The sequence below is a fragment of the Bombus vancouverensis genome, chromosome 5 (genome assembly GCF_051014615.1).
Source record: "Bombus vancouverensis nearcticus chromosome 5, iyBomVanc1_principal, whole genome shotgun sequence".
NCBI classification, from domain to species: domain Eukaryota; kingdom Metazoa; phylum Arthropoda; class Insecta; order Hymenoptera; family Apidae; genus Bombus; species Bombus vancouverensis.
Genome location: NC_134915.1, coordinates 229976 through 255996, shown reverse-complemented (window position 1 = coordinate 255996; position 26021 = coordinate 229976). Strand labels below are relative to the sequence as shown.

Sequence of the window (26021 nt, the reverse complement as noted above, 5' to 3'; positions counted from 1 at the left end):
CTTCCGACGTGTCTCTTTCATCTATCAATGCGGAGAAAGTTATGTTTCGTAATATTTCTAAAACTATACATTTGTTAATAACATTTTGTAATGAGAGCAGATGTTTCGTTTCTTTTGAGCCAAATATTTTACACTATTGTTGATTTCTCAATGTTCAATATGAAATGGAAAAATGTCCGAATAAATAGAAACTTCTGCTGTGCTCAACAACGTTCGTGGAAACTCTCAATTCCGCTTTCTTTACATTGTTCTCCAAAGAACAGGTTGTTGAACCTTCTGCTCCACGTCTTACCTCTTTCAGACTTCTTGCCCATACATTTACTAAATAGGTCATTCTTTTATTGTGCTTCAGCAGCTCACATCCATCTGCTACGAGGATACCGCTGCAAGCTGTACCCCTAGTTTCATATTGGTCATTACGGAATGCCTGCTTTTTAGGAACTTTACTTGTAGCAGGAAACAGCATACTACTACCGCTGTCCCTTTATAAAATACTCGTTATTAATTGATTTAAGATATTATAACGATGTAAACCGATGCAAAAGTATCAAACATATAATATGTCTTACTTGACTCATTTTCTATAGCAAAGCTTCTTTCAGCTGTACCGGCACGCCATCACTGCCTAAATACATCAAAAGAGCTATTTAAGAAAAGAACAAATAATCGTAAAACTAAAATGACGTAGTCACTGCCTTCGAATTTATCGCTTTAAAGAATACACGAGTGATTGATTTCGCGTGCCATAACTCCAGGATAACAAAATACTTTATATTCTTCAAAAAACGATCATTTCTTAGATTACATTGATACAACAGCGTTAAACAGTTGTCTCACCTGATTCCTTATTTATATCGGAATTTCAAAATTCGACAAAACTATACAAAATTATTGTCACCTTGCAATCAACAAGCGTTTACCTATGCACTTGCTGTTGATATGCGCGATTCGTTTCGTGCTTTGAAAGCGTGGAGTCACCAACCGACGCTAACGCCAATCGACGCCGACTCCTCGGTAAGAACTAGTCTGTTCTCCCTCTGTTATTGTTTGCTACGTCAAAACCCCTCTCTGCTGTCCGTACTTCTGGCAACCGTGATAAACAGGATGCAGGCGATGGCGCCTGTCTGGCGGTCCAGTTATCCGATCTATGCAGGTGGAGCTTGGTCTCGTTTATCCGATCAAGTGCCCCATAACGTAATCATCCGATATATGCAAAACGGATAAGTTACAACCCTCAGAATTATTTTTCTAGTCTTTTATGTCTTTTATGTATCGTTTGGAACTTCAAGAAAGCCTCCCTACTACAATTCCATGCACATAACGAAGCTTGAATCGGTCGGAGTCCAACCCATTGTCGGGTCTTGACCGTACAACGATGGATTAGCGAATAACGGTGTCTTCATAGTTATGTGTTTTTAAGTGACTTTAAAGTTCGGTGCTCACGCGTTACTTTGTCGCTAAACTGGAATACGGCAGAAACAATTTTTTTTAATTCATAAGTATTTTCTGTGATTTGGTTCAACCATTGGTTGATCATCAGTGTGCCAATTTACATGCTTATAAATGTTCTTCCATGGTAACTTTATACAACTTATCGTGTCGTTGAACGTAATTATAATTAATTGTAATAATTCGTTTAGATACCAATGTCTGTCGGGCCGGAGTGAAGTCGCGCAGGCGTAGTTTTTCGTGAAAATACTCTGATACGTGTAGCTTTCCCTTTTATAAATAATTTTTGAAGAATAAACAAACTTATCACTCGATCCAATGGATGGAAATCGATGGGCAGAGCATAAATACAACTACAATTATACTGATTATATCAGAAGCGATAATATCGAGTGATTGTCATCGCTTTATTTACATGTATATAGGTGAGTTTAACATGGACAAAATTACATTAAGTGCAAACAAAATTAACGTGCTGTGCATAGCTATATGGTGTACGTACAATACTAGGATCGATGGGAAACCATTAACGAAGGCTGATCATAATGCACTTTCATGGGCTTTGCACATACGACTCCCTCGAGATGTTGGTTAATGTTTTAAAACTGAAAAGTTAAGCACTCTCGAGAACCTATCATCTCCGGTTTGTTAGAACTGTTTCACCAGGAAATAAACGCAGGAGCGATAGCAACGAAAATAAAACACAGAGAAAGCAAACATTTGTTATTTCTAGCAACGCACCAGTACCGCGTGTTTCGTTTATTAAACGTTGATCGTTCCTCTTTACGATTGAATTGTTCTCTAATATCTCCATTTTCTTTCTTTCTTTTTCATTTTTTTTTTTTTCTTTTTGTAAAGTTTACTTATGTTCGGGATTTGAAGTGGCCGTCCGTTTATGACTGAAACAGCACATCAGTCTTTTCTGGAAAAGTCCAAATTTCCTACCTTCCAAATTGTAAACTTTACATGCGAAACTCATCAAGAGGCTAATTAATAAGTGCCCTAAGTGCCCAATCGGTCAGGTCTAACGTAAACAACTGGTATCAATCAACAATACCAGAGGATAAGCGCCCACGAGAGTACAGAATTATAAGATTTGAAGTAACAGATTCCCATCCCATAAAACCCATGGTAAGAAGGAAAACCGGGGACGGAAAAGTAATATATAAGGACCAGACGAAGCTTCTTGAGAAAGCGGTATGAACAAAGTCTTGCAACATTCATCAGAGCGTCATACTCTTCTTGTTATACTAAGCCGTATCGACTAAAACATAACACTATTCTGTATCTTAACGTGCTAGTGATTCTCTTCATGTATACTAAACAGTGCAAATAAATAACCTAAACATACGACTACTCAACATCTTTAATTTACCTTCACCTTGAGCGTTAATCTGGTTCAAGATTCGCGATATTAACCGATCAGTTGCAACCTGACTGATTAGTTGAGAATTCGCAACAACTTATTCCATGTCACTTGTATGTAAAAAGAAAATTAACCATCAATTATTCAGAAAACTGACGTTCTCGGTTTCGGTGATTTTTAAATACGTTTATTACAATAATCGCAGTTCTAACAGCGGCGGAGATCCTCGATATCGATGAAGATTACAACGTCGCATACTCGCACTGTCACTCGCATTATCACACTATTTAGCTGCTGCCAGGAGCAATATTGACCTAGTGGAGCTTAGTGTAATCGAAGTCCTTTAAGAGCCGCGACTGGAGACCCAATTCTACTGAATCTGGGCTCGTATGAGGCGTAAAAAGCGAACTACGCGATCGAGAAGGTGCATATGAAGGAGATCTGGTTCCCATCGAAGTTCTATCTTACCTAGCTCGGCATCTGTGTAAACGAAGAATACTTTGATAACTAGTCGCAGGTCAGAAAGGATACTCGTGGGCTGGTTTCGCAAGGGTGGAACTGCTACCGCCTCGTCTCTTCCAATGCCACTGATTTCTAGAGAATCACATTCGGCAAATAGCACATGACCAGTATACCAGCAGATAGCACCGTGCGATGTTATCCCTACGATACCGCGGACCACACAGCCAGAAGCTGTATCGTACCAGGTCGACAGTCCGATGACGCACTGTCCTGGACGGTTACCTCTTCCCATTAGGGAAAGAAGAACCAGGGAAACGAGCACAGCAGAGGTAGCTGACGCGTTGAGCTAGACAGCTGTGGAGGATTTATGCTTCCTCCATGTACACTTATATACAGCCGCTTACGAAAGTATTCGAACGTTTACGCTCTAAACTGCTAACAAACAAACAACACACGTTAATCTTAAGTTCTGAAACCTGGATTGTGATTAAACGAAGAAACAAGTTCTAAAGAATGTATAGTGAATATTAAAAGAAAATCTGTCAACGTATACGGGATTGGTACTTAAGGACTTTGTATCTACATAGCGTCTTATGAGGTTCGCGAAAGTATTTCAACGCTCGCGTTACTTTTCAGTTTAATATTCAGTTGGGCCACTGTATATCCATTATTATAAAGACAAGGGGAAAAATTTATCGCAAAATTGTACAATTATTCGTAACGAAGAAAAGTACCGTAGTAAATGTTATTCGGTACAAGACGATACGAGAAGGTATCATTATAGGAAATACTCGTACAAAGAAAAGGACCTCAACACGATGTTTAAAAATCATTTCTTATACGCGGCAAGACAGATAGTGCCGTGTCCGAATATGTACGCGATTAATTATGTGCTTTTCTACTAATGGAAACTCATCTCCTCCTTCTATCGTTAATTGTTTCTGTCAATTTTAAAGAAGCAATATGGCAACGAAGCTAATAAAACGAGATCTTTTTGTCAATAATTGTCAAATGCGTAAAGAATATTTGCGTAGAGGTAAGAACAGGACGAAAGTGTAGATAGAGAAAGAAAAGGAGCTTATCAAATGTCATAGAAGCCCTCTTCGGCGTCACTGTTCGATTAAACGCAGGGCCTCGAGCAATCAGACACGCAACGACGCGGCGTCTATAAGGCTGCATCGTGCCAGGCAATCTGCTGGACGACGCGCGCCGCGCCGCTGGCGTCGTCGCTGACGTAGCGTCTCTAACGTCAGAAACTGACGAAAAAGAAGTAAAGAAGAACATGTTAGATACTGTGAAATGAGAAAGAGAATTGCAAAATGCTACATGAAAGAAATAGCTAAAAGAAAGTTGATCTGAAACGCAAAAACATAAATGTTATTGAGTGACAAAAGAAAATAAAAAAGCTGGAAGAATATGCGAATGTTATTGCAGCAAAAGGAAAATATTAAAAGATGATAATAAAAATATAATTAGTAAGAATTCAAAAAAGTATATATACATAAACATTTAATTTTATTGTAATTGTTATTTTATTGTATTCATATATAGCTTCTATTGTTTGATATATAACAATGGAAATGTAACTTAAATATCTAACGTTTACTAGCTATGATCAATATTATGAGAGGTAAAATACAATCGTGCTTATGATATTTTCAACAAAGGAAATTTCTTCTTATTATTTCCTTCCTAAGGACAGCGATTCGATTGAAATCCCTCATTACCAGACACTTTTTATTACGTAAGAAGAGCATTGACGACAAATATTGAAAAATAAATTACATTCGCTACCTATTACATAAATTTTAATACCTTCGTTACTGTTTTACAGGATTGAAATGATTAATTACTACGTAATAATATATAAATCGAATTTCAAATAAATGTAAGTATTCAAGCTCACGGGCGAAAGTGGTAACTCCACTTTTTGAAATCTGTTGGATCTCAGCGCAAAAACGTTTGATCGATTTGATTGATCTCGTATAATTCATCAATTTCCCCCGTTTTTTGTTTCGCGGGGTTGGCAAATAGGCGACTCGTTTCTTACTGGTTTGGTTTGGAACGCGACGAAGGAAAGTGAACGCGGAAAAGTGAAAGGAGGAAGGAAGAGGAGGCGTAAAAAGAACGTAAAATAAAACGAAACGATAGAGAAATAGGATGGTTATGAAGATAAAAAAGAAATCGGGTAGGAAGATTATAGCGGAACAAAGAGACGCGAGAGAAAAATAAAATAAAAGGGAGCAAGATGGTGGAGGTGAAGCAGATAACGGGAGAAAGGGAGAAGGAGAGCTTGGGATGCGGAGAAGGGGGACAATACGGAAGAGTCGAGAGGGGCGGAAAGGGAAGCAAGTTTATGAAGAGAGAGCGGAGTAAGGGGAGTGTTGCAGACGCGCCTCGACAAGGGTAAATGTACGTACGAATGTACCCCGGATTGGCTTTGGGGTGGTTTCCATGGAGACCAATTCGCTCGGCCCGGGGAATTTCCCGCCGCCGCCACCGTCGCTGCCACGGCCGCAACTTTCCTGGAAAATCGCATTGCGTCCGAACTCCAAAAAGTTCGTACCATTCGACACGTGTATTTGCTTTGATTTTACAATCTCTCATCCTACTTTTCCTTTATCCCCGTGTGTCCTTCCTCTATCTAATTTACGTTGAAGTAAATATTTACCACTGTACAGACTAGTAAACAGTATACAGAAGAAAACGATCGCGCAAAAATTGATTATCGAACACTAAGGTCGATTGACGAAAAAGCCACGTAACACATTCACGCTTTCTAACCAGAAACGATGCAAAAGAGCAACTATCACAATGGTATCTTCTTAATGGACCGTCTATCGAACTGCAAAAATGTCTTGCACAAAAGGACTGAATTTTATCTCTCGCTTCAGTTTCATTTAGTTTTTAACAATCAAAAACTCTGCAAAACTATTCTATGCTTTCTTAAAAACATAGCTACGTGGGATAACATTGGGATTTAACATTGTAAACTGAGCTTATCCAACTATGTAGTAACCGCTATGCGTGTATACATATATTCGCTTATAATCAATTAGACCGCTGATTTTTATGCATTTATGGGACATTTAAAAATGCAATATTGCACAGAATGCATATAATATAATAAAATATATGATATATCCAAGGTACAGTACTTTTTGTAATACTTGGTAGATAAAGCAATTTTCTACCGAGGTTCTACTACTTATTTGCTTGATTGTAATTCGCTCAAAAATCTGCAATCTAATATACTGCCGTATTGCTATATCGTTAACTCATTATGCGTTATGTATTATGTATGTTATATATTACGTATTAGATATTATGTATACGGTCGTTGTGGTCGCTAATAATCGCAGGGTTGATGCGATCTTGAACAAATGAACAAGTAAAATAAGTAAATATCATGCAGGATTAACTATTAGTTTATTCCTTCGTACGATTTATATTTTTTATGAACCACTTAGGCAAACTTCTTTAAATATGGAATTCGTTTAATGGAATTCTAAATACCATGAATCATGAGAAATGAGAGCAAAGAAATCAAATTTTCTTTTCTCATGCAACCTTCAAAAGATCTTGAATTATGCATATGGATGAGGAAAAGCGTGAGATTGCTGTTTGTATTCCTACGAAGGATTCACACCTTGTGAAAAAAATGGATAGATTGTTTATAATATCAATTTGCTTATAAATTTACTTTTATGCAAATATTTCTGTTCAACATACTGTTTCCGATGTGGATAATAGCTATTGTAAAATGCATGAAATAACTGTGCAACTGTTTCACTTGTACTGGAAAATAATTTAAGTTACGAAATTCATTATTTTTCATACGACAGTCGTACGGATGATGTATATGTAATCAGAAAATTATATCCCAGAGAAACTGTGTATTTCTCGTGAAAAGTGCAATCTTAAACTACAGTTTTACTATATGTATTATACAATTGCAGATAAAGGAAAATTTAAAATTGATAGACTATGAATTTTAATACCTTCTGTACTACAGATCTTTTGCTGTGTTAGTAATAATCGTCTATTCTGTACTGTATATTATACATATACTTATTCATTACTCTTATCAAATATAAATCTGTTTTGTAAAATTATAGCGTCTTTTTATATTTATTATTTTATAAACTTTCTATTGTCTGCCATTATATATATATTGTATGTGTATAATACATGGATTTAATAATTATGTTCAATTAAAATATTGAACGAAAATGTATAACTAAGTTCAGAAACAAAAAAATAACTATGTTTATTTATTTAATAATATTTTCATTTCTCTATGAAAACTCGGTTTGATGTATAAACCAATTGTGTATCTAGTCAAATAATAAGGAACCGTATGATATTTACATTTGCATAGTATTTATTGTGTATAATTGATGCAATTTGACATACCATGAATATTTATTAAAAAGCTGGTACGATATTTGAATCGACTGCATCTGTTGTACGTGGTGATTAAAATATCCGAATATATGTTCACTGATCGAAACTGTGTTTAACGATTATACTTTGACTTTCCAAAAATTGGCGCACATTACGTATCGAAGGTAAGAGAAAGACAGAGTCATTTCTTACTCCTGATCAAATATTACACATTTCTTCGGTTTAGTTAAAAATTCTTGGACAAATATGTTCATGTTTGGTATCATTTTGATCGCACGAATCTCAATAATCCGATTAAGGCCATCTCGTAACAATATGATGAAGAGTAGAAGAAATTATATTTGCTTAGCGCAATAATTCAATATCGAATTCAATTACATCGATACGGATCACAGACAACGAGGCATGCCTTGAGCGAGCAATTGCAGGAGTTGGTGGAAATAGCTCGTGGCGATATATCCGGACACTACCGTATATCGTGTATCCATTCTATCTGGTTAACGTAGCCAGCTACAAACGTCCAAGCCAAGATTTTAGTCCTGGCATCGCGTAGTCGCTAATTTTCACGATTACTGCATACACACGTTTATAAAAGAAATAAAGTTTTCAACAAAAATAATAAAAATGTAAAGGGATAACTTTAGACGTAAGTAACTGAGACAATTTGAAACGAAACGACTGAACGATACAACTTAAAATATATCGCCTACCATATTCACCAGAAATAGCCGAAATCCCACAAGGCATACATCGTAGCAAGAAATTACCCGGCCAAGCACGATCGCCATAAATATATTTTCTAACTTTCTGCGATATTCAATGAGTACTCGATGCTGTTGTACACAACTCTTCAACTTTGTATCAGAAATAATTGCATAATACGATAATCTCGTATCTGATTTCTGATCGCCTATTTGATCTTTGATTGCGTTATTGAAGCTTTCGTGAAGATTCACGACGCACAACTAATTGTCGAAACAAATGTAACGAAATAAATGTAAATGACGTGATATACGCATAAATAAAGATTGATTTCGAATTTTGAAAAATTCAGATGTTCATATCTTGCATCGTTCGCGCGGTCAACGTCGAATAATCAAGATAAAGACTATGTACCTAATTTTGGCTCAATGTGGTAGAGCAAGATCTTTACATCGCGACGACACTCTGACGACTTGCGTGAACGCCATTTCAGAGAGTTTGGACGGAACAGGTGACAATAGAAAGAACGAAGAACGATCGTGACTATGCATAAAGTGACTTGCTTTTGTTACTTTCAAGCTACGTAAGAGTGCTTTGCCTTCTTAATGGAACTTTTATTAGCGTTCAACGCAGATGAAGCAGCCGCACATTCGAGAAAATAAAGTTCAAATGTGAATTTATTTTGAAAATTTGTCGCTAATTTTCTGAAGAAATTACGTATCATTCAATAATATTAGGTTTATTCTTGTAGTCATTTGAATACAAATACTGAAGTTTATTTGCTAATATTCAGATATTTTCATTGTGCAAATCCGTGCATTTATAGTCAATTATTGCTCTGCTACTCTCATAGACGATTCCCTCATGAGAGCAAAGTATGACATCGTCGAGTTTATAAGCTGTAACGAAAAAATCTCATAAAATTTATACGTTTATTATAATATGTATTCTATTGTAATTATAGATATGTAAAAATATATATGTGATAAGCATAAATGCAAAAATACCATATCTATACTGTCTATACTATAAAATTTATGTTACATTATTTCGAAGATAAGACATATTTTGAGGCAAATGCTGCTTACTTACGAACAAAATAATGTTAGATATCGTAACAGAACGCTGAAAGTGATACTTTGAGAGTAGACGTGAGATTAGAGTAAGGAAGTGGTTGCATACCGCGGTAGATGTTTCCAAATTCACAGGAAAGAATCCTCCGGCGGTCAGTTGACACGGTCTCATCGCTTTCATCATCATCATCTTCATATCCTTTCGTATCTTTTTGCCTGTTTTGCTCATTGGCAGACACACCCACCATCCCGAATACGACGCTATGCTAACATTCGTGCTTTCTTCTACCAAACCATGGCAGATATATGTGAAGAAAATTATATGGGCAAAGCTACCGATCATGTGGAAAAAAAATATAAGTCGTTTCTCGGAAGATATGTTTGCCTACGTACAAGTACAACATTCTGATCTGAAGATTTAATATATTCGGCTTTCGTTTCGAAAATTAGAATATTTTGTGAAAAGTAGAAAGAAATGATCGTTTATTCAACCCTTAAAGTTTACCACCAGTAGAATATCTAGTATGGAATAATAACAAAACGTTTAATCGCACTTGATTAACTTCACTAAATTTTTTATTTGAATGATATGGCGCACTCCCATCCGCGGTATTCTTTAAGGGCTAAAACAGACCTATCGTTTATACGTACCAGAACGATTTCGTACGTGTCGAAACACATCAGCACGCTAAAGATAACCATGTGACTGAGGATCGGCAACGTGAAAATTTGCTCGAGTTGAGCGTTCAATTGAATCAACGACTGATGCTTTCGGATGCATTTTTTCAATATTATGTAGTATTTGTTTGAATAATCGGCGATATCGGTTTGTTCGTCGATGTTCGACCACAAGTTCAATAAAGTTTTTTCCAGCATACGAAACTGATAGACCACGTGCAGATTCAGCACACATAAGAACTGTTCGGGGCACAAATAACTTGCGCCAATTTGTTGTACGGCCAATAACTGTATAAATAGTAATTCGATGATGAAGTCGTCGATGATAAATTATTGCGATACATGATATTTTATCCAGTTTTTAGGGGCTGTTTAACCGGCGACTGTGCGATAAGAAAATGTGACACGAGTTTCAGATACTTTACTTAAATATCTTTTTAATCAAGCTATGTTACTTTTTCTGCAAACATTGAGAAGCTATTCTGGCAACGAAAGATATAGAGTTTGCTAAAAGTTTAAACTTTTCAAAACTTGAGGGCGCACAAGAAAAAACGACCATCAGTTTAAAATCTACATGTATGGAGATTTGCAATACCTCGATGGCGAACATTATTTCATAATAAGGTGTCACGGTTAATGGTAGATTGACCCACATTTTGAATGGAAGTAACCTTTCTGAACCATTGTTTCCAATGTTCGCTGAAATATAGCGAAACATGAGCTTTATAATATCCTCCTGATTAATATAAACGTTTCTTATAAGGTCAGACTTTACTAGAATGAGTTTAGGTTTTTCTCTAACCGAGATAGTTATTTCTTACTTCGAACGTTAATTTAGTCCTTGTATTTCCATAACTTAAAACGCGTAAATTTATTTCCTCAATGTATTATGACTTACAATTGTTTTTACCATATTTGAATGAAAAAACATGTGAATATACGAATATATGAAAAATAAAGTACAATCCTTCTATAACAAAATATAGATAGCTACTCAGTTCACTATTTCGAAAATTATTTTCTTTTGGAAAAAAAAGAAACGTTATTTAATCTTTTAATCGATGGATCAACTTACCGCTGATTGGTACAATTGCATAGAAAGACAAAGAGCTTTCTGTAACTAGCAATATAAATACCGTCCATAACTTGCAAAAATTTCTGCACTCTGCGAAAAGTATCTTCTCATCGTCATTGTAATCGATATGCCAGAAATGCATATACAATTATATCCGAAAATTCCGTTTTATAAAAGTGCAGTACCGAAAGCTTGAACATAGCCAATATTATGTTCAACGTGTTGGAAGCCAGAAAGATACAATGCTGAAAAAACGATTTGTAATATTTAATCGGTGAAACTTGCTTCGAAAAGAACAATTTTACGACTTAGTAATATTTTTGCAACTGGTAAATTTAAGTTAAAAGAACGTTTGAAATGACATAGGGCAAACACTTCTGAAATCCTACAATCTGCAACGAAAAAACGCTCTCAAGCTTTTTTAACGAGATATATCTAAATCCGTATAATGTATCGTACTATTTACTGACACATTGTGCGATCAACTACCCACACATACTTTAATGAAAACTTTAAAGTTCATGTAAAAAGCAAAAGACGCGTCCATGGAGGATTAACGACTTTCTTACTCACGTCCAAATTATGCAAGTTATGATAAATATCCACGACGTTCACGTACACGCCATAAACGAGTGCAGCTATGGTATAGACCACCATGAATTTCCTTCGCTTCTCTCCGGTACTGTTTGTCGCCTTCGAGATACCTATGATTTTCAAAAGGAAGCCTGACATTTTGATGGACATGTCTGTGTATTGTCCGGTATGCATAGCGACCCTCTTTTCTCAATCTTGATTCTTAAATCACGCGACAACCAGCAAATGATTCGAAGTAACACCACTTTAATCTGTCGAGACACTTTAATCATTTAGTAATGGATATGTGTCTTATGTAAGGCGAATTGTTACAGGAATAAGAGAAATGAAGTCAATTATGAACTTGACAAGTAGGGAACAAACACGAATAGATGTATTACGCATGTGTGTCTCAAAGAGAATGTGTGATTGTCACACCCTCGAATCATTGTACAACTGACACTTTGTCGGACAATCGATGTATTGCCAGAAAAAAGATTGTACCATAACGTATGCTCATAGACAAATGTATAGTTGAAAAGTACATTTGATCGTCTTTTGATGTGGATTCCAACGTGATGTTCGTCTGAAAAAGATTTACATGATGTGTACTTGTGTAATATGTATCGTCAGTAAAGATCTTAAAAGTATCTTAAGAATACTTATCTTATAGATTATTATTGTTGTTTGCTATACATTTACAAAATATATATCACAGTGTTTATCTGAAATTAATTCTGAAAGATTTATTGAAATACTAAGTGGTTGAAAAAAAATAATTACATATAAGTGCTATTTGTTTTATAATAAGTAAGAATTTAATATAGTATAATAATAAAGAATTTAATAATTCACAAGGTAATATTTTTATTATTCTGATTCATGTTTTTTTATAAATTTAGAAACAATGACACCGTATTAAAACAACGTTATAACTGGAACACTTTCCCACATCAATATAACAATCTCACAACAAACTAACAAATTTGGAAGATCGTCGTCACGCGATTTCAAACGCTTCGTCCAGCATTAAGAACGTAACTTTGGAAGGAGCGTGGAAAGAACTTTTATCGAATGCAATTGAACGAAGAAACGAAGAAGAAACATCGTCGCTATATCGTATAGAATATCAGGATGATTGTGATAATACTAATGTAATGGAATGTCTTCATTGTGACAAATAATAGTGACGATCCTGTACACAGTCGAAACAGCGAACGAAAGTGGCTTTCGATATTTAGCTAACATCGATGCATTTTAAACGATCGGTTACCAAACTGTCGGCTCGCGTTTGTTCGTTCGGTCGTCATTTTCATGAAATACATGTAAAACTGCATACCGTATCATTCCGATATTTCTAACTCAGTAGTTCGTTGCATGACAAAGATTCGTTGATTTCGAATGGATGATAATTTGGAGCTTTTACCTCGTTAGATTAATTATTAATAGATCGCCATGGTCGTATACATTGGTCTGGAAACTTTTGTAACGAAGCTGGTTCCAGAGAAAGGACGTTTCTTGTATTGTCCATCACACAGGGCACAAATGTCGAGTAGCCAAAACAATTTCAACAAAGTAACACGTGGTGAAAATAATTAAGTAATTTTTATAATACTTTATAAGTAGATGTACATAATTTGTTCACAAACAATTCTATTTATGGTTAAACGTATTTAATGTACGTATGGTTAAACGTATGGTTAAAACCTTTTAAATATTAACTTTCAGTTTGATGATAAGCTATGACGCGGAAATTGTCTTGATAATCTTAGATCCGTGCCAACTTGATCTCTTCCGATTCATTTGGTTTAATGCGAGGGATTGCGAACAAACGAGGGTAGAAACTGCGAGCGAAACAGAAACCTTTGCTGCTCTGCTGAACATCTGCGATCTGACGCACACTTTTGTGCTTAGTTTCCATCTATAAATCACATTGATCCCCTGGAAATAAAATGAATTTTCTCGCTTGATAAATGTTAATAATTGATACCTTTAACACTTTCAGCTTGATATAAGTACTTAACTGCGACAGTAGTACGCAATATGCTAGAAAAATATTATTAATTGAAAACGTAGCAGGGGAGTTTCAAATAGAATAATTATATACTTAGTAATACTTAAGAGTTTGTAATTATTCATTGTTACTTATTTAAATGTAATTAGATTCTTACAGAAGATTGTTTACAAAAATTATAAATATTATATTATCTTTTAATGATATTTTTTATTTCCAGCATTTAATCTATAAATACAAATAACTCCATTAAAAAATATGGAAACAAATGTCTAAAGTCCGTTCATAATCAAAATAATAATCACAGTATCACATAACGTTAATTTTTTCTTGTTTGTTTTAATTGCTTTTATCGAACTTGTTAAATAGAATAGTACATTTATATTGTACGTGCGAGAGTGAGGAAGCGAAGAACTTGCAGACACATGTATACATGCCCTCCCTAGAGTGTATGTGAGCGTCGCAGGACGTCCGGGTCTCAGTCGAGACAAAAGAGCGATTAGAAGAAAACAAACAAGCAAGCGAGTGTGTTGTCGAGTCCTTCAGAGAGTAACCTACATGTAGAGCTAAATTTAGATAATTTGTAAATAAATTTTAACTTTTTGTTCTCTACAAATCCTCTCTATACTTTAACAGAACCTTTATACTTTTATCTTCTTTAACGCAGTTTGATTATTTTTTCACGTGATCCGTGTAGCTATAAAACGAATATAGGATAAGAGGAATACTAAAAAAAAACATATTTCATTCGATCAGATCGTTTAACTTTCATGTACACCGACACAGTAGCTCCAATTCCCGCGAGGAAAAATGTTGATGTATGACCTTGGCATTTTTCAGTATCAATAGCAGATGAGTAACCCATTAATTGAATGTAATACATATCAAAGCCATGGTCGACAAATCTGTCTTTGTATTTCCATCTATTAGCTTTGACAGCCTATTCACAAATGACAAATTCACAAATGTTGGAGCTATCGAGATATAATGATATCAACGATCGAATCTGGATCGAAAAATGTTTGATTATTCACATATACACTTAATATTTTATCTATTCAGACTATTACCATCAGACAAACTATCTGCAATTTGGGTATTTTGTAAAAGTAACTGTAGAACCACGTACTTTACCGTTGATTTAACTTTGAGCAAAATGTGCTTTAGACCCTTATACAAGGTTTTCATTCGTTTCATCTAGGTGGGGAGATGCGGCGACTGCAATAAAGCGAATGTACTTTGCTTCTAAAGGGTTAGAGAATCTGATGAAATTCATGGCACATCTTACACAAGTAAGCGCATGTTCGAGCAGAAGTCATGTTTCAGTCGTGTTGAAAACGGAAAACTTTCAAAGCAATGCTACAAAAGGACGAGAAAAAGGAAGACGAAAGGTAAATCATAAAAGTTTGTTGAAACTACGTGGAAGAACAGCAATGTATTAGAAACTGTGAGAGAGCTAACCGAGACATAGTTTCTCTGTAAAGAGTTTGGTAAAAATAGAACAAAACCTTTGAATCTATGGTTTCAAATAAATTGCGTGAAAATGAAGTTCCTTCCAATTTGTTTCATCGTTTTCTAAGTGTTTACATGATTCTGAAAAATCAATGGAATTTTGAATAGAGCGAAGTAGTCATACACGGAATATCGTTTCGTCCTTCGAATGTCATTCTCGCAAAATCAAAAGATTTTTACGAGTATTCGATAGTATTCGCTCAATTTAATCCCATTTTTATATTTCTAACGCTATAAACAGTTTTTAACATTGAATTCACATTGAAAAAACATAAATTGTACGTAACCCGCAATAACTAAGTAGTCAAATATGGAACACTGACACCAGGTACAATATTTTCCCGGAAAACAAACAAAAGATAGTTTTATTCTTTTCACTGATCAAAGAACGTTAGTTATAAACACATTTTTTAAAAATTATTTGCAGTGATCGTATATCCAAGTGCAAAACTCTGCTCCAGCACATTTGTCATACCGGACCAGACACTTGATCTATATATCACCATCAGAATACTGGGAAAAAAGTTCTTGGCAAAATAAACACTTGCAGAGCGAGTGAGTGAAACAGTCTATAGCCGTTTGACAGATATTCATTTGTCAGACTTTTAAAAATTCCCTGTTAGGTATGCTATTCCATATTTAGCCGCTTTCCTCTATAGATGTAAGCAACAACTGTTTAATGGTCATAGGCAATTATAATTATAATTGTATATATAAATTACACAGTTTATTAATTTCTAAAGTATTATGGTTAAGATATTTTTAGCTTTTGAAATTGAGTTCTATCGCGTATATTTTAGATTCAAAATTTATCGTACAAAAAGATCTTTACCGATATAAAATAGAAGTTATTTATTGCAAAAAATAGAACTAGCTGCACGGTATAGCGTATCTGCAATAAATTCCTTCCTAACTGATAGTTCAGGAAACAGAGCGGTATACAAACTAATATTACCTTTTACAACCACAATTTCTCATTCGAGGCGCAACGTGAAATACTACGTATCCACTGATCTTTGACAACAGATCAATTTTAAAAAATATTTACGATCCACGTCGGTGTAGTAAATAAATACATACAAAAAGGGAAAATTGTTAAATTTCGGTTATCTAAAAGACATAAATTTTTCTTACCGCAAAACTTCCGCCGTCAATATTTCTTACAAATATATTAGAAAAAAGATACCTATTCTTGTTTGCAAAATAACGACGATGGTGTTGAAATGTTTTAAGAAAACGGTAAAAAATTTGTTCTTCTTACTGTGTTTATCATTCAAAATCACTGAAATTATGCATGAAACGCTTCTTATGTAGCTAAAAACAAATACAGCGTTTAGACGTTCCTTAAACACTAGGACAACCTGTACATTAATGTGTTAAATATAAAAACTTTAATCAACTATTTTTCTCGTACCATTAACACCTTTAGGAGCAATTATTTAGATATGAAGATTACGGTGGAAGAAAACGATAAGTTGCATTTTCTATTTTTTACAGAGCAATAGTTTTTAAATTCATTATATTGTCAATTAGTCTCGTGTTGTTAAAATTGTTCTCTCACTTGATTCTGTCACTAAACACGTGTTCTTTTTCTATCCTTCTCATAATTTGAAAAAACAGTGTAAAATATTGCTTGTGTTAATATCAAAATATTGAAGGACATTAAAAATAAAGTTGATATTTACACTATGTTATTATATGTTTTTTTTTAATTATTGTTGAAAATTGTGGATCTTTGAAGCCGAAATAATGTTATAGGAACATTAAATTTCTACTGTGGATTAATATTAAAATAATGAGATATTTATTTCATGAACGATTCCTTATATATTCATCGATACACACTTGCACGCGTCTCAGCATTTTCTTCTATACCCGACTGTTAACCGACTCTTAACCGACTGAACAGTTTACATTCCTTTGTTTTCGAGACGCTTCGGGACACACATACTTCCACACACTGATATTCACATACAAGTATCTCTATTACGCATTTAACCTAGTCCAGCACAGAAAATTATACATATCTCAACAATTATATAGTGACATTGAAATAAAAAATCAACGGAAATGTACTTATCGTGTTTCTTTTCCGCGATCTTCATATGAATTTTCCACATTTAGCATTTTCTTTTGTCTTTATTTTTACATACACGACATATTGTGCCTTCCTGTACTATAACAATTTTTTACTAATTAATTTAAGATATGTAAATTACGATAAACTATTCCATAGTATTTACGAATCTCTTTCTCAAGTCATTGCAAGTAGTACCGATATGTACGATCCTGAAGCTTTCATAATCTAAAAGTAGAAAAAATGTTATTTCTTCAGCCGAATTATCGTCAATCTTCTCGTAAGTATTATGAAATGTCAAATGACATATTATATCAAAACACATATTATAAACAGCTTACAGCCGCAAAGGTTGACATGGAAAGATTTGCAAATTTCCCAAGAGTGAAACTAAATCCTCTTTGAGATCTTAATATCACAGGTATTAAAAGTCGGCTTTTGCTTGGATGTGTATCGTACCAAAGAAATTCATATGCAGTGTCCGCAATCAATTTACTCTAAAACGAAATGGAATTTTAGGAATAGGTTATGAAAAAATAGGGTAAAACGGAGATTATATACGGTTATACACCTAGTTAGCGTTTTTGTAAAATAGACTATATGAATATATGCGTAGAGAATATTTACATATTACGGTCAACGTATCTTTAGTTCCTTTTTCAACTTGCAATTTTAGATTCGTAACTCAAAATTGCACAGCTTTGTCATTCTAATTAATGAATGCGACGTCTCACGAAAGTATTCTACTTACCACAAAACCTTTTTATGAGTAAAATATTGCATCATGCGTGCATTATACGTAAGTTTTTGAAGTTTTATTCGCAGTGTGATGCAGTTTACGCACGATTAATGTAGTTATAATAGCAAAATTAAAAAGTAATCCGAAAATGTATCTGGAAGTTACAAGAGCGTTCATTGCAGACATACGTTTGGTGAAGAATTAGTATACATAGTATAGCATGAAAAGTATGTAGTAGTCGTAGACGTACGAAGGGTCCACAGGAAAAATGGGGAATGTCGAGCTTTAGTATTTCTCAAAGAACGAAAATTTATTTTTCGATTATAATGTCACAATTTCATATTTCCTCGTAAACATTATATCAAAATAAGACAGCTTATTTTTCATTTTATACCCCGTTTTACCCTATATGAGATACTTGTATTTAAAAAAAATACAAATATTGGAGATGTACTAAAACAAAATACGCTGGGGTGGCAATTAACGCTCTTACACGCACCATCACGTTGAAACTTATGTTGGCATACTTATTATTCGAATTAGTAATTCTGCTAATTTAATTGTGCAACTAGTACTTGAGGTTTCGGGTACTTTGATATTGCTTACATTATATGTGACGTGCTATAAATTAAAAAAGTTGACATACAGAATACCAATCGACTTATTAAAGGTCATAAAAGATGAGGAATATCAAACTTGTTATTAAATATATGATTCACAACACTGCAAGTTCATTTATAGCCAATGTCAGCGATCAGTGTGTGCCAATTTTATTATTATTTGGATGGAAGATAAAATTATTTACTCTACTATTATTTTGCGGCTTGGATAAATGAACTTTTGTTACCTTTTACTCAAATAATAAGCGTCAACCGAAGTTCCAACTCGACTTTAGATGATATTTCATAATTATTAAACCAGGACAAAAACTGGAATTAGTCCTTAGAACATATTAACGGACTTTATTAGCTTATAATTCAATATTAACTAGAAATTGAAAAGGAAAACTAAACAGGTGCGTAATAACCAGGCAGGAAATCAATAAACTTCTCCAACTCAGAAAGATGATAAATTAATACATATGGAACAGATAATGCATATATTATGTGTATATAACAACGATGAAACACTATATTTATATTTTCTGTTTATTTGGCTCAACTTATGCTTATATTTTCAAGAAATTCAAGCTGATTTTCAACCCTCCGATTGAAAAATAAATATTTAAATTTAAGCGTACATCGCTTTGTTGAAAATTTAAAGTAGCTAGCTGTGAGACATCTGTCACTCATATATACTCGTGTATTTTCGAACATGAATTTATACACATACAAGTGTAATAAAATGTAGTAGAAAATAAATAAAATGAAAGTCTTAAAATTCACCAAATTATTGAAAGAATGTACGATAATTACACGAGAAAGATTACATTTCTGAAAGAAACAACATTATTTCAATCTCATTGAAATATTATAGATTATCGTAGTAGAAATTTATTTAACTGTTGTCAGTCTTAAAATTTACCGACTTACTGTGCTTCTCACACTACCACATTACCACGTCCCGGTAACTATATTAACGTGCTAATTAACATTCGCCAATTGCTTCATTATCATATGCAAATCGTGTTCAACTATGTTTGGAAGGCAATAACCAAGTACGCAAATAAATTAATAACTAATATCGCTATACAGGCTACCCGTAAAATGTACTTTCCAGTTAGTGGTATAATTCTCTATAAAAAAGTAAATAAAGAACAAACAATTTTTTCAACAAACAAACATTATATTTGAAAAAAAAAATTGATTTTAAAATATGCATGCATTTAATATTATCAAATCGATCAGATTGACAGCTTGTGTCAATGGCAAGGCGCTAATATATAGTATAGATTTAAGAACAGATAAAAAACTACAACACCCAAAATGTTTATAAATATAAACACACAAACGAAGAGAAAAATATGTACTGCAACATTTTGCTTTCAAAGTAATTCTGGTCGTGGCATTTTCGAAAGTAGATATATATAGTTGTCAAAAATTTATATTTTATGCATTGTTATTTGTGAAGGAAATTGTAGATTTCAACTGAGAATCAAAGAGTTCAAGTAATAAAAATAAAGATATTTAATGTTAATAATCTATGTAATGATAAAAAGAAAGATAACAAAACCTCCTGTACACGATAATAATTATCTTCAACTATATAAGTAAAAGATATTGGAGAAGCTTATTGCATATTGCACTCTTATTGTTACATAATGTTTAACAAATTAATATTTTCTAAATTAATATTTGTATTATAAAAACGAAATTGCATTATGTATTATAAAAGTATCATCTAACGTAGACCATAATATCAATTATCATTTCGTTACGCTATCCGTGGTAATCGCATAACCGGAAATTGATCGATTTGGTATTTCAGTACATTGTTTAATAACCTTGATATTCAGGTACTCTCCAGCGAAGCAATATACAAATGCTTCCGAACAAACGGAGATATAGAATACAACGCATTTCATGAACATAGGGAATCCATTCTCAATATGTATTATCTGTAACACATAATGTCTTAATTCTCTTTTATACATACTGTATATGTAGAATGTTTTCGGCCGGTAGTACAGTTTGAAACGCGATAAATTTACACGAATCAATATGTCGAAAATCCAGAATGACATTTTTTCGTACGAGGAGTTAATTCCGAATAAATAGAAAATTCGTCAAGTATAGGCGTGTTTATGTATGATCTCATCTACGTCTAAACTCATCTAAGTCCGTGTCTAAAATATCTTTATGGTATTCATATTGTAGTTCGGATTTTAGATATTAGTAGATAATAAGGGATGAACAATGAAATAAAGGCTAGCATTTGATATATCAGTACAAGTTAATATAGCGTATACGGGACAAGCAAGAACACGTGGGAAGTGCGGCAGGGGTTGATTCAGCACAGTTTGAGTTACAGCTTATTTTGTTACGCTAGATATTAGTTAGTTCAACTTAGAAGTTGAATGTCTCGAAAAATGGATAAGTCGTGGTAACTTCATTGCCTGACCAGCTCGCTCTGCAGACCTGGACCCATTCTATCATTAATTGTGGGAACATTTAAGGCGTCAGTTGACACTATTGAAAGTCTTCGTCAATGTGACGATCAAACTTGCCAAGAAACACGCGTAGGCTGTTTGAACAAATTTGAGAATTTATAATGTGACGCATTAACGCTTCTACTAAAACTGGACTTGGTCATTTCTAGCAATTTCTCTGAGGGTAAGCAACTATTACGACACAAAACAAGCTGTTAATTCAAAACAGGATCATATCGGGCATGCGTTTACATGAACTTTTCTCATTGTTATTGTTATTGTTATTTATATTATATCAGTGCATTACTTACAAGCACTATGAGATAACCCAAGCAACAAATAATTAAGGTATTCGTTATAAGTTGACTAAGCGCTATATAAGTAAAGAACTTTTCAATTTTCTCTGCAAATAAAATAATTTCTTGGTGCCTGCTAATGAAGAACTTTAGTTGCTTTTCATTTTTATAAGGAGTTTCTGACGATGTCTGACACATAACATCGATTTGACAACCTATATGAAGTACCTAAAAATGACGAATAATAATATAAAATTGTTAAATAAAACAACCCAAAGAAGTATACACTTTCAAGGCAAAATCAATTAATTTTTATCATTCGTATACTAATGTACTTGAACTTGATTAATTAGTAATTATCGATTGGATATGAATGTACAATCAGCAGGACGATTATTCTACGCGGAATAAAATTTGTCAGTTCAAGGTTTCTTCAAGAAAATAGGGTTTAAACATGTCTAGTTAAGAATTGTATATGCGCATACTAAATTTTTAAATTGATTTTTCTTGCAAACAAAACGTCTTGCGAAGAAATGTTATTCTACATTTTCGACTTTCTTTTACACGTAGAATAACTTCCTGCCGATTATTTTCTCCTGTCCAGTCCGGAATTAGCCAAAAACGGGGCCTCGAAGAAGAAGATCTTATTCTACATTTTCGACTTATGTTTCTACGTAGAATATTATATAGAATATATAATAGGTTATTTGAAGAAGTATTTCAAATAAAACTTGTTCCGTTTCGAGTAGATCGTCTTATGATGACAATGAGAATGAGACACCCTGTCCACCACATACACAGCTGTCGCACAATCGTTGAAAAAAATGAATTTTACGAAGCGCATTACATCTCTCACACGGGGGCATTACATGTCGTTGCATACGAGATACGAGCAGTCACGCGAGTTACAGTCATCAAATTTGACATCTGTCCACCGTTGACAGCAGGCAGCAAATGGTACAACATCGTCTGTCATGCGTTCGATATGGGCGTTGCTGTACGATGCTATCTATTCCTACGGATCTGATCATAGACCTGTCGACTTGTCATTTGTTTTTTATGAAATAATGGATAGCCTTTACAATTCTCAGTGTTATTTTTTACGTCCCCGTACCAAACTAGAAACGCAATCCTCTCGTGCAGCTACTCCTACAGCAGCAAAACTTCGGAAAATTAAAAAGCCTCTAGCCAATCGACCTCGGATGAAGAAAAAGAGGTCTTTTCGCGGAAAGAATCCTCATCACGCCATGCAAAGATCCCAATTATTTGCGACCTACGTTGGCACATTGTTTAAAAGGATTTGTCATAGATGGAATTCATCGAACATTGATCGAAATACATGGAACGAGTTAAAAAGCTTTTCCTCCCCAGTTTGCAGTTTACTTTAAAGCGTATGAAATGCATACGTATTCTATATATAATCTTCCAGTAGTTTTGACTTTGCAGTCTGCATTAAACACTTCCCCGGCTTGTGTGTTTTTTTTCTCATTTTCAATAATGTATGACTGAAAATCGAAATTTCATCCATCTTGCTCGTGTGAATATTTATTGCTTATTATACTGAAATGTACAAAGAATAAACCCAAGCCGTGTTTCAAATCGATTCTTGCGACAGTGATTGTTTCGACACTCGTGTAACTACGATCCTAAGTAAAATGCCGAAAGATAGTTTACCACAATAAGATAAAAAACTAAAATAAAAACAAAATGTTTTAGTCGAAACATTCGTTTCAAAAACGAATAGTTTAGGAGATAATTGGGTAGTTCACTGTACATACATATACGTATGTACATATGTACATCAGTATATGCAAAAGTTCCAAAATATTAGCTATTTCAATATTTTAAAAAATCTTATCAAATATGTTGTTTATAGCTGATTTATTTAATAGAGAGAGATACTATCTTAAACTAAAAAACTAAACCAATAAATGAACAAAAACAATGAATGACTTATGTTACCTTTTAATATTAGAAAATAATGTTGTTCTTATGTGATTCATTAAATTGTATTAAAAAGTCATTTTTAAAGTACATGAAAATTAAATTTTATATTTTATCCCATAAGCAGAATCGAATAATATTGAAAAAGTATTTATATTGATACTTACTATCATCAAAAGGAGACCTGTGAATACAGCAAATATAAACGCTGACGATGCCTGATAAAAATATTGTACAATTACCACAAGCTCGAAAGTGGGCGATTTACTAGTATCAAAGGGCAAATCCATTTTTAATAAAAGTTCTCGAGGTGTCGTTGCATTAACTCCTTCGGAAGTGAAAACACCGATTACGTAAAAAACCGTGGATGCCATAGTGGTACTTATTATAATATTCGTCAAACGATAACACCAATGCGCTGTTTTCGATATTAAGTTATTTGTATCTATAACAGCATACGTTTGGCACTCTTTTTCCATGGTTGATAAAATACTGCGAAGCAGGCTGTAAAATAATATTTTGGATATAAATCCTTGTGTAACGCAATATGTATAATTAAATATTAATAAATTTAGTATTTAAATACTGTTACAAACGAGTATGTTATAAGTGAACTGTATCGACTGTAGTACCACAAATTTTACAAGCTGAATGTCATCATATGTAACGCAGTTATTAACAGTTATTTCGTATAAACAATTTAAAGTACAATATATATTTTGTACATGATGCCACAAGTGCAAGAAATTTTGAAAAGATAACTATTTTCTAAGTCGTTCGTTCTGAATTTTTCGTTATTTTATTACGCTGCTAAAAGTTAAGAAATAGACAGCTCGATGACTAGCCAAAAAACAATTAGTTTAACTTTCACAAAGAAACGGATCCATTAAAAAATTGTGTTTTACTTAAAGAATTAAGATTATAGATTTATTATAGATTATAGATTATAATAAGATTATTTTTACAATGTGAAAAGCAAACATTAAGTTTCTAGATAAATAAGTCGGACCCATGAAATTTGGTGGGACTAAATTGTAAGCACGCTTATAAATTAAGTTAAATTACGAACTTGGCAGCTGTTTTAGCGCGTCAAATTCACGTTTGGCTAACATTTGGCGAATCCCTGTGAATTTCTATCTTTAACCCCTTCTCGTACTTTATCGAGTCAGACTCGCGATGAAGATTTGGACCCAAACATGAATATCGCGAGTCTGACTCGCGACCAGATACTTGGGCCGAACGTAAACATAACAAGCCGAGCTCGCGGACTGTTTTTTTACGATCGTCGCTGAATGTTGTAATAGTTCCTGTTTACGAGCTTCAGTCTGGTCTGTTTAGCGCGCGTCGATGTCTACCGCTTGGGCCCAAGTTTCGTCGAATTAGATGGCACGGGAAGGGGTTAATACTTATTCATAGCGAGATCACAATTTTCCTCGACAACGTACATCTAAATATCTGCCTGAAGAATAATGAAAATAAAAAACTTACCCTTGATGTGTCCAAGCAATAACTAATTTTATACATACTAAACTAAACGGCAGGCAAATACTTATATTATCTATTATTTCTATAAGAGTATGAACTTTGTAATGCCTGATTATATAATTGTATTGGTGAGTCTGCCCGACACCAAGGACGATCATCCAAATGAGTTTACATAAAACTGAGAGTGGGGCTCCTGGCCAAGAAGCAGCATAATGAAGGCCGTACTTCACGGACCGACTGATTGTATTAATTGCAGCCATTTCATACTAATTGATCGTTTCCTTCTGCTTCTACCGTTTGAAACTTTCACCTTTCATTGATAAAATTCCAGCAAACGAGCTACTTTCCCATTCCATTCCACCACTATCACTAGACTGCGGATTTTTAACATTTAAGGGATGTTCAAAAGCAAAAAGATGCATAGAATGCACATAATACACTAAAGTACACAGTTGCGGATAAAGGGAAGTTTAGTTTAGAAATTTTAGTAATTTTCGTAAAGCTTTTTTATCATATCGATAACAATCATCTATCCTGTGTTATACAGTGAATTTCGATTATTTGGAACATATCGGGTCTAGCGTTTTTTCACTCGATTAAGCGGCTATTTCTATTATGCGAATTATCGGATACGTAAATACGGTAGTCAAAATTATATAAAACGAACTATAGCTTGAATGAACAATGAAGCGTTTATTTAAATATTCGTAGAATAAATGTCTAACACGTATATACATATTCTTCGTGCAGAACTATTTTCATTCTTTGTCAATAACCATCGATATCATTAATGTTTTCATCAATGCGAGTCTTCAGAGTCTCCCTAAAAAATCCAATTACAACAAAATGCACAACGTATTAGGAAAGATACGTGAACATCGTTCACTCAACTTATATAAAAACCGTGCTGTCGTATTTACAAACAGAAGAGGAATGCAAAACATAAGCAGTGCGTTTACGAAAAGATGCCAAGACAGAGAAATACATTTTGCCCAAAAGTGTCACGTTGCAAATAAGATCATATTGCGATATAATATAGCGACAGAAAAGAGTAGTCTTTTTGTTCCTGCGCCCTGTGCTG

At 34.0% G+C, this 26021-nt stretch overlaps 1 protein-coding gene, 2 long non-coding RNA genes and 1 pseudogene across 5 annotated transcripts in view; 1 reads left to right on the top strand and 3 right to left on the bottom strand.

Moving 5' to 3' along the window:
* The window catches only part of LOC143302733 (uncharacterized), a 41288-nt gene that overhangs the window by 12558 nt on the left and 2709 nt on the right, over nt 1-26021 (top strand). For both annotated transcript variants that reach the window (XR_013058495.1, XR_013058494.1), the window contains exon 2: nt 15001-15190. This is a non-coding gene — a long non-coding RNA (uncharacterized LOC143302733). The remainder of the gene's footprint in view (nt 1-15000; nt 15191-26021) is intronic.
* Nucleotides 356-1008, bottom strand: LOC143302723 (uncharacterized). The gene is made up of 3 exons (XR_013058470.1): nt 921-1008; nt 570-625; nt 356-482 (listed from the first exon to the last, which is right to left on the bottom strand). It is a non-coding gene; the product is annotated as an uncharacterized LOC143302723 (long non-coding RNA).
* LOC117156390 (odorant receptor 10-like) lies at nt 9143-12400 on the bottom strand (annotated as a pseudogene). Its single transcript, XR_013058467.1, has 6 exons — nt 11786-12400; nt 11213-11457; nt 10733-10836; nt 10111-10425; nt 9569-9844; nt 9143-9285 (listed from the first exon to the last, which is right to left on the bottom strand). The product of XR_013058467.1 is annotated as an odorant receptor 10-like (transcript).
* On the bottom strand, nt 17715-25221 carry LOC117156389 (odorant receptor 4-like). The gene is made up of 5 exons (XM_033333365.2): nt 24944-25221; nt 23623-23959; nt 21527-21739; nt 20571-20684; nt 17715-17885 (listed from the first exon to the last, which is right to left on the bottom strand). Exons 1-5 carry the CDS (start codon nt 25198-25200, stop codon nt 17715-17717), a joined length of 1092 nt encoding a protein of 363 aa, XP_033189256.2. The 5' UTR covers nt 25201-25221.

Excerpts from the sequence above, each read along its gene's own strand:
- LOC117156389 (XM_033333365.2), bottom strand. The coding sequence starts at position 25,200 with ATGGCTGCAATTAATACAATCAGTCGGTCCGTGAAGTACGGCCTTCAT. Across the intron at positions 20,685-21,526 it reads TGGGTTATCTCATAGTGCTT|ATAATACATATTGAGAATGG; the intron begins GTAAGTAATGCA and ends TATGTGTTACAG. Across the intron at positions 17,886-20,570 it reads GAGAGTACCTGAATATCAAG|AGTAAATTGATTGCGGACAC; the intron begins GTTATTAAACAA and ends ATTTCGTTTTAG.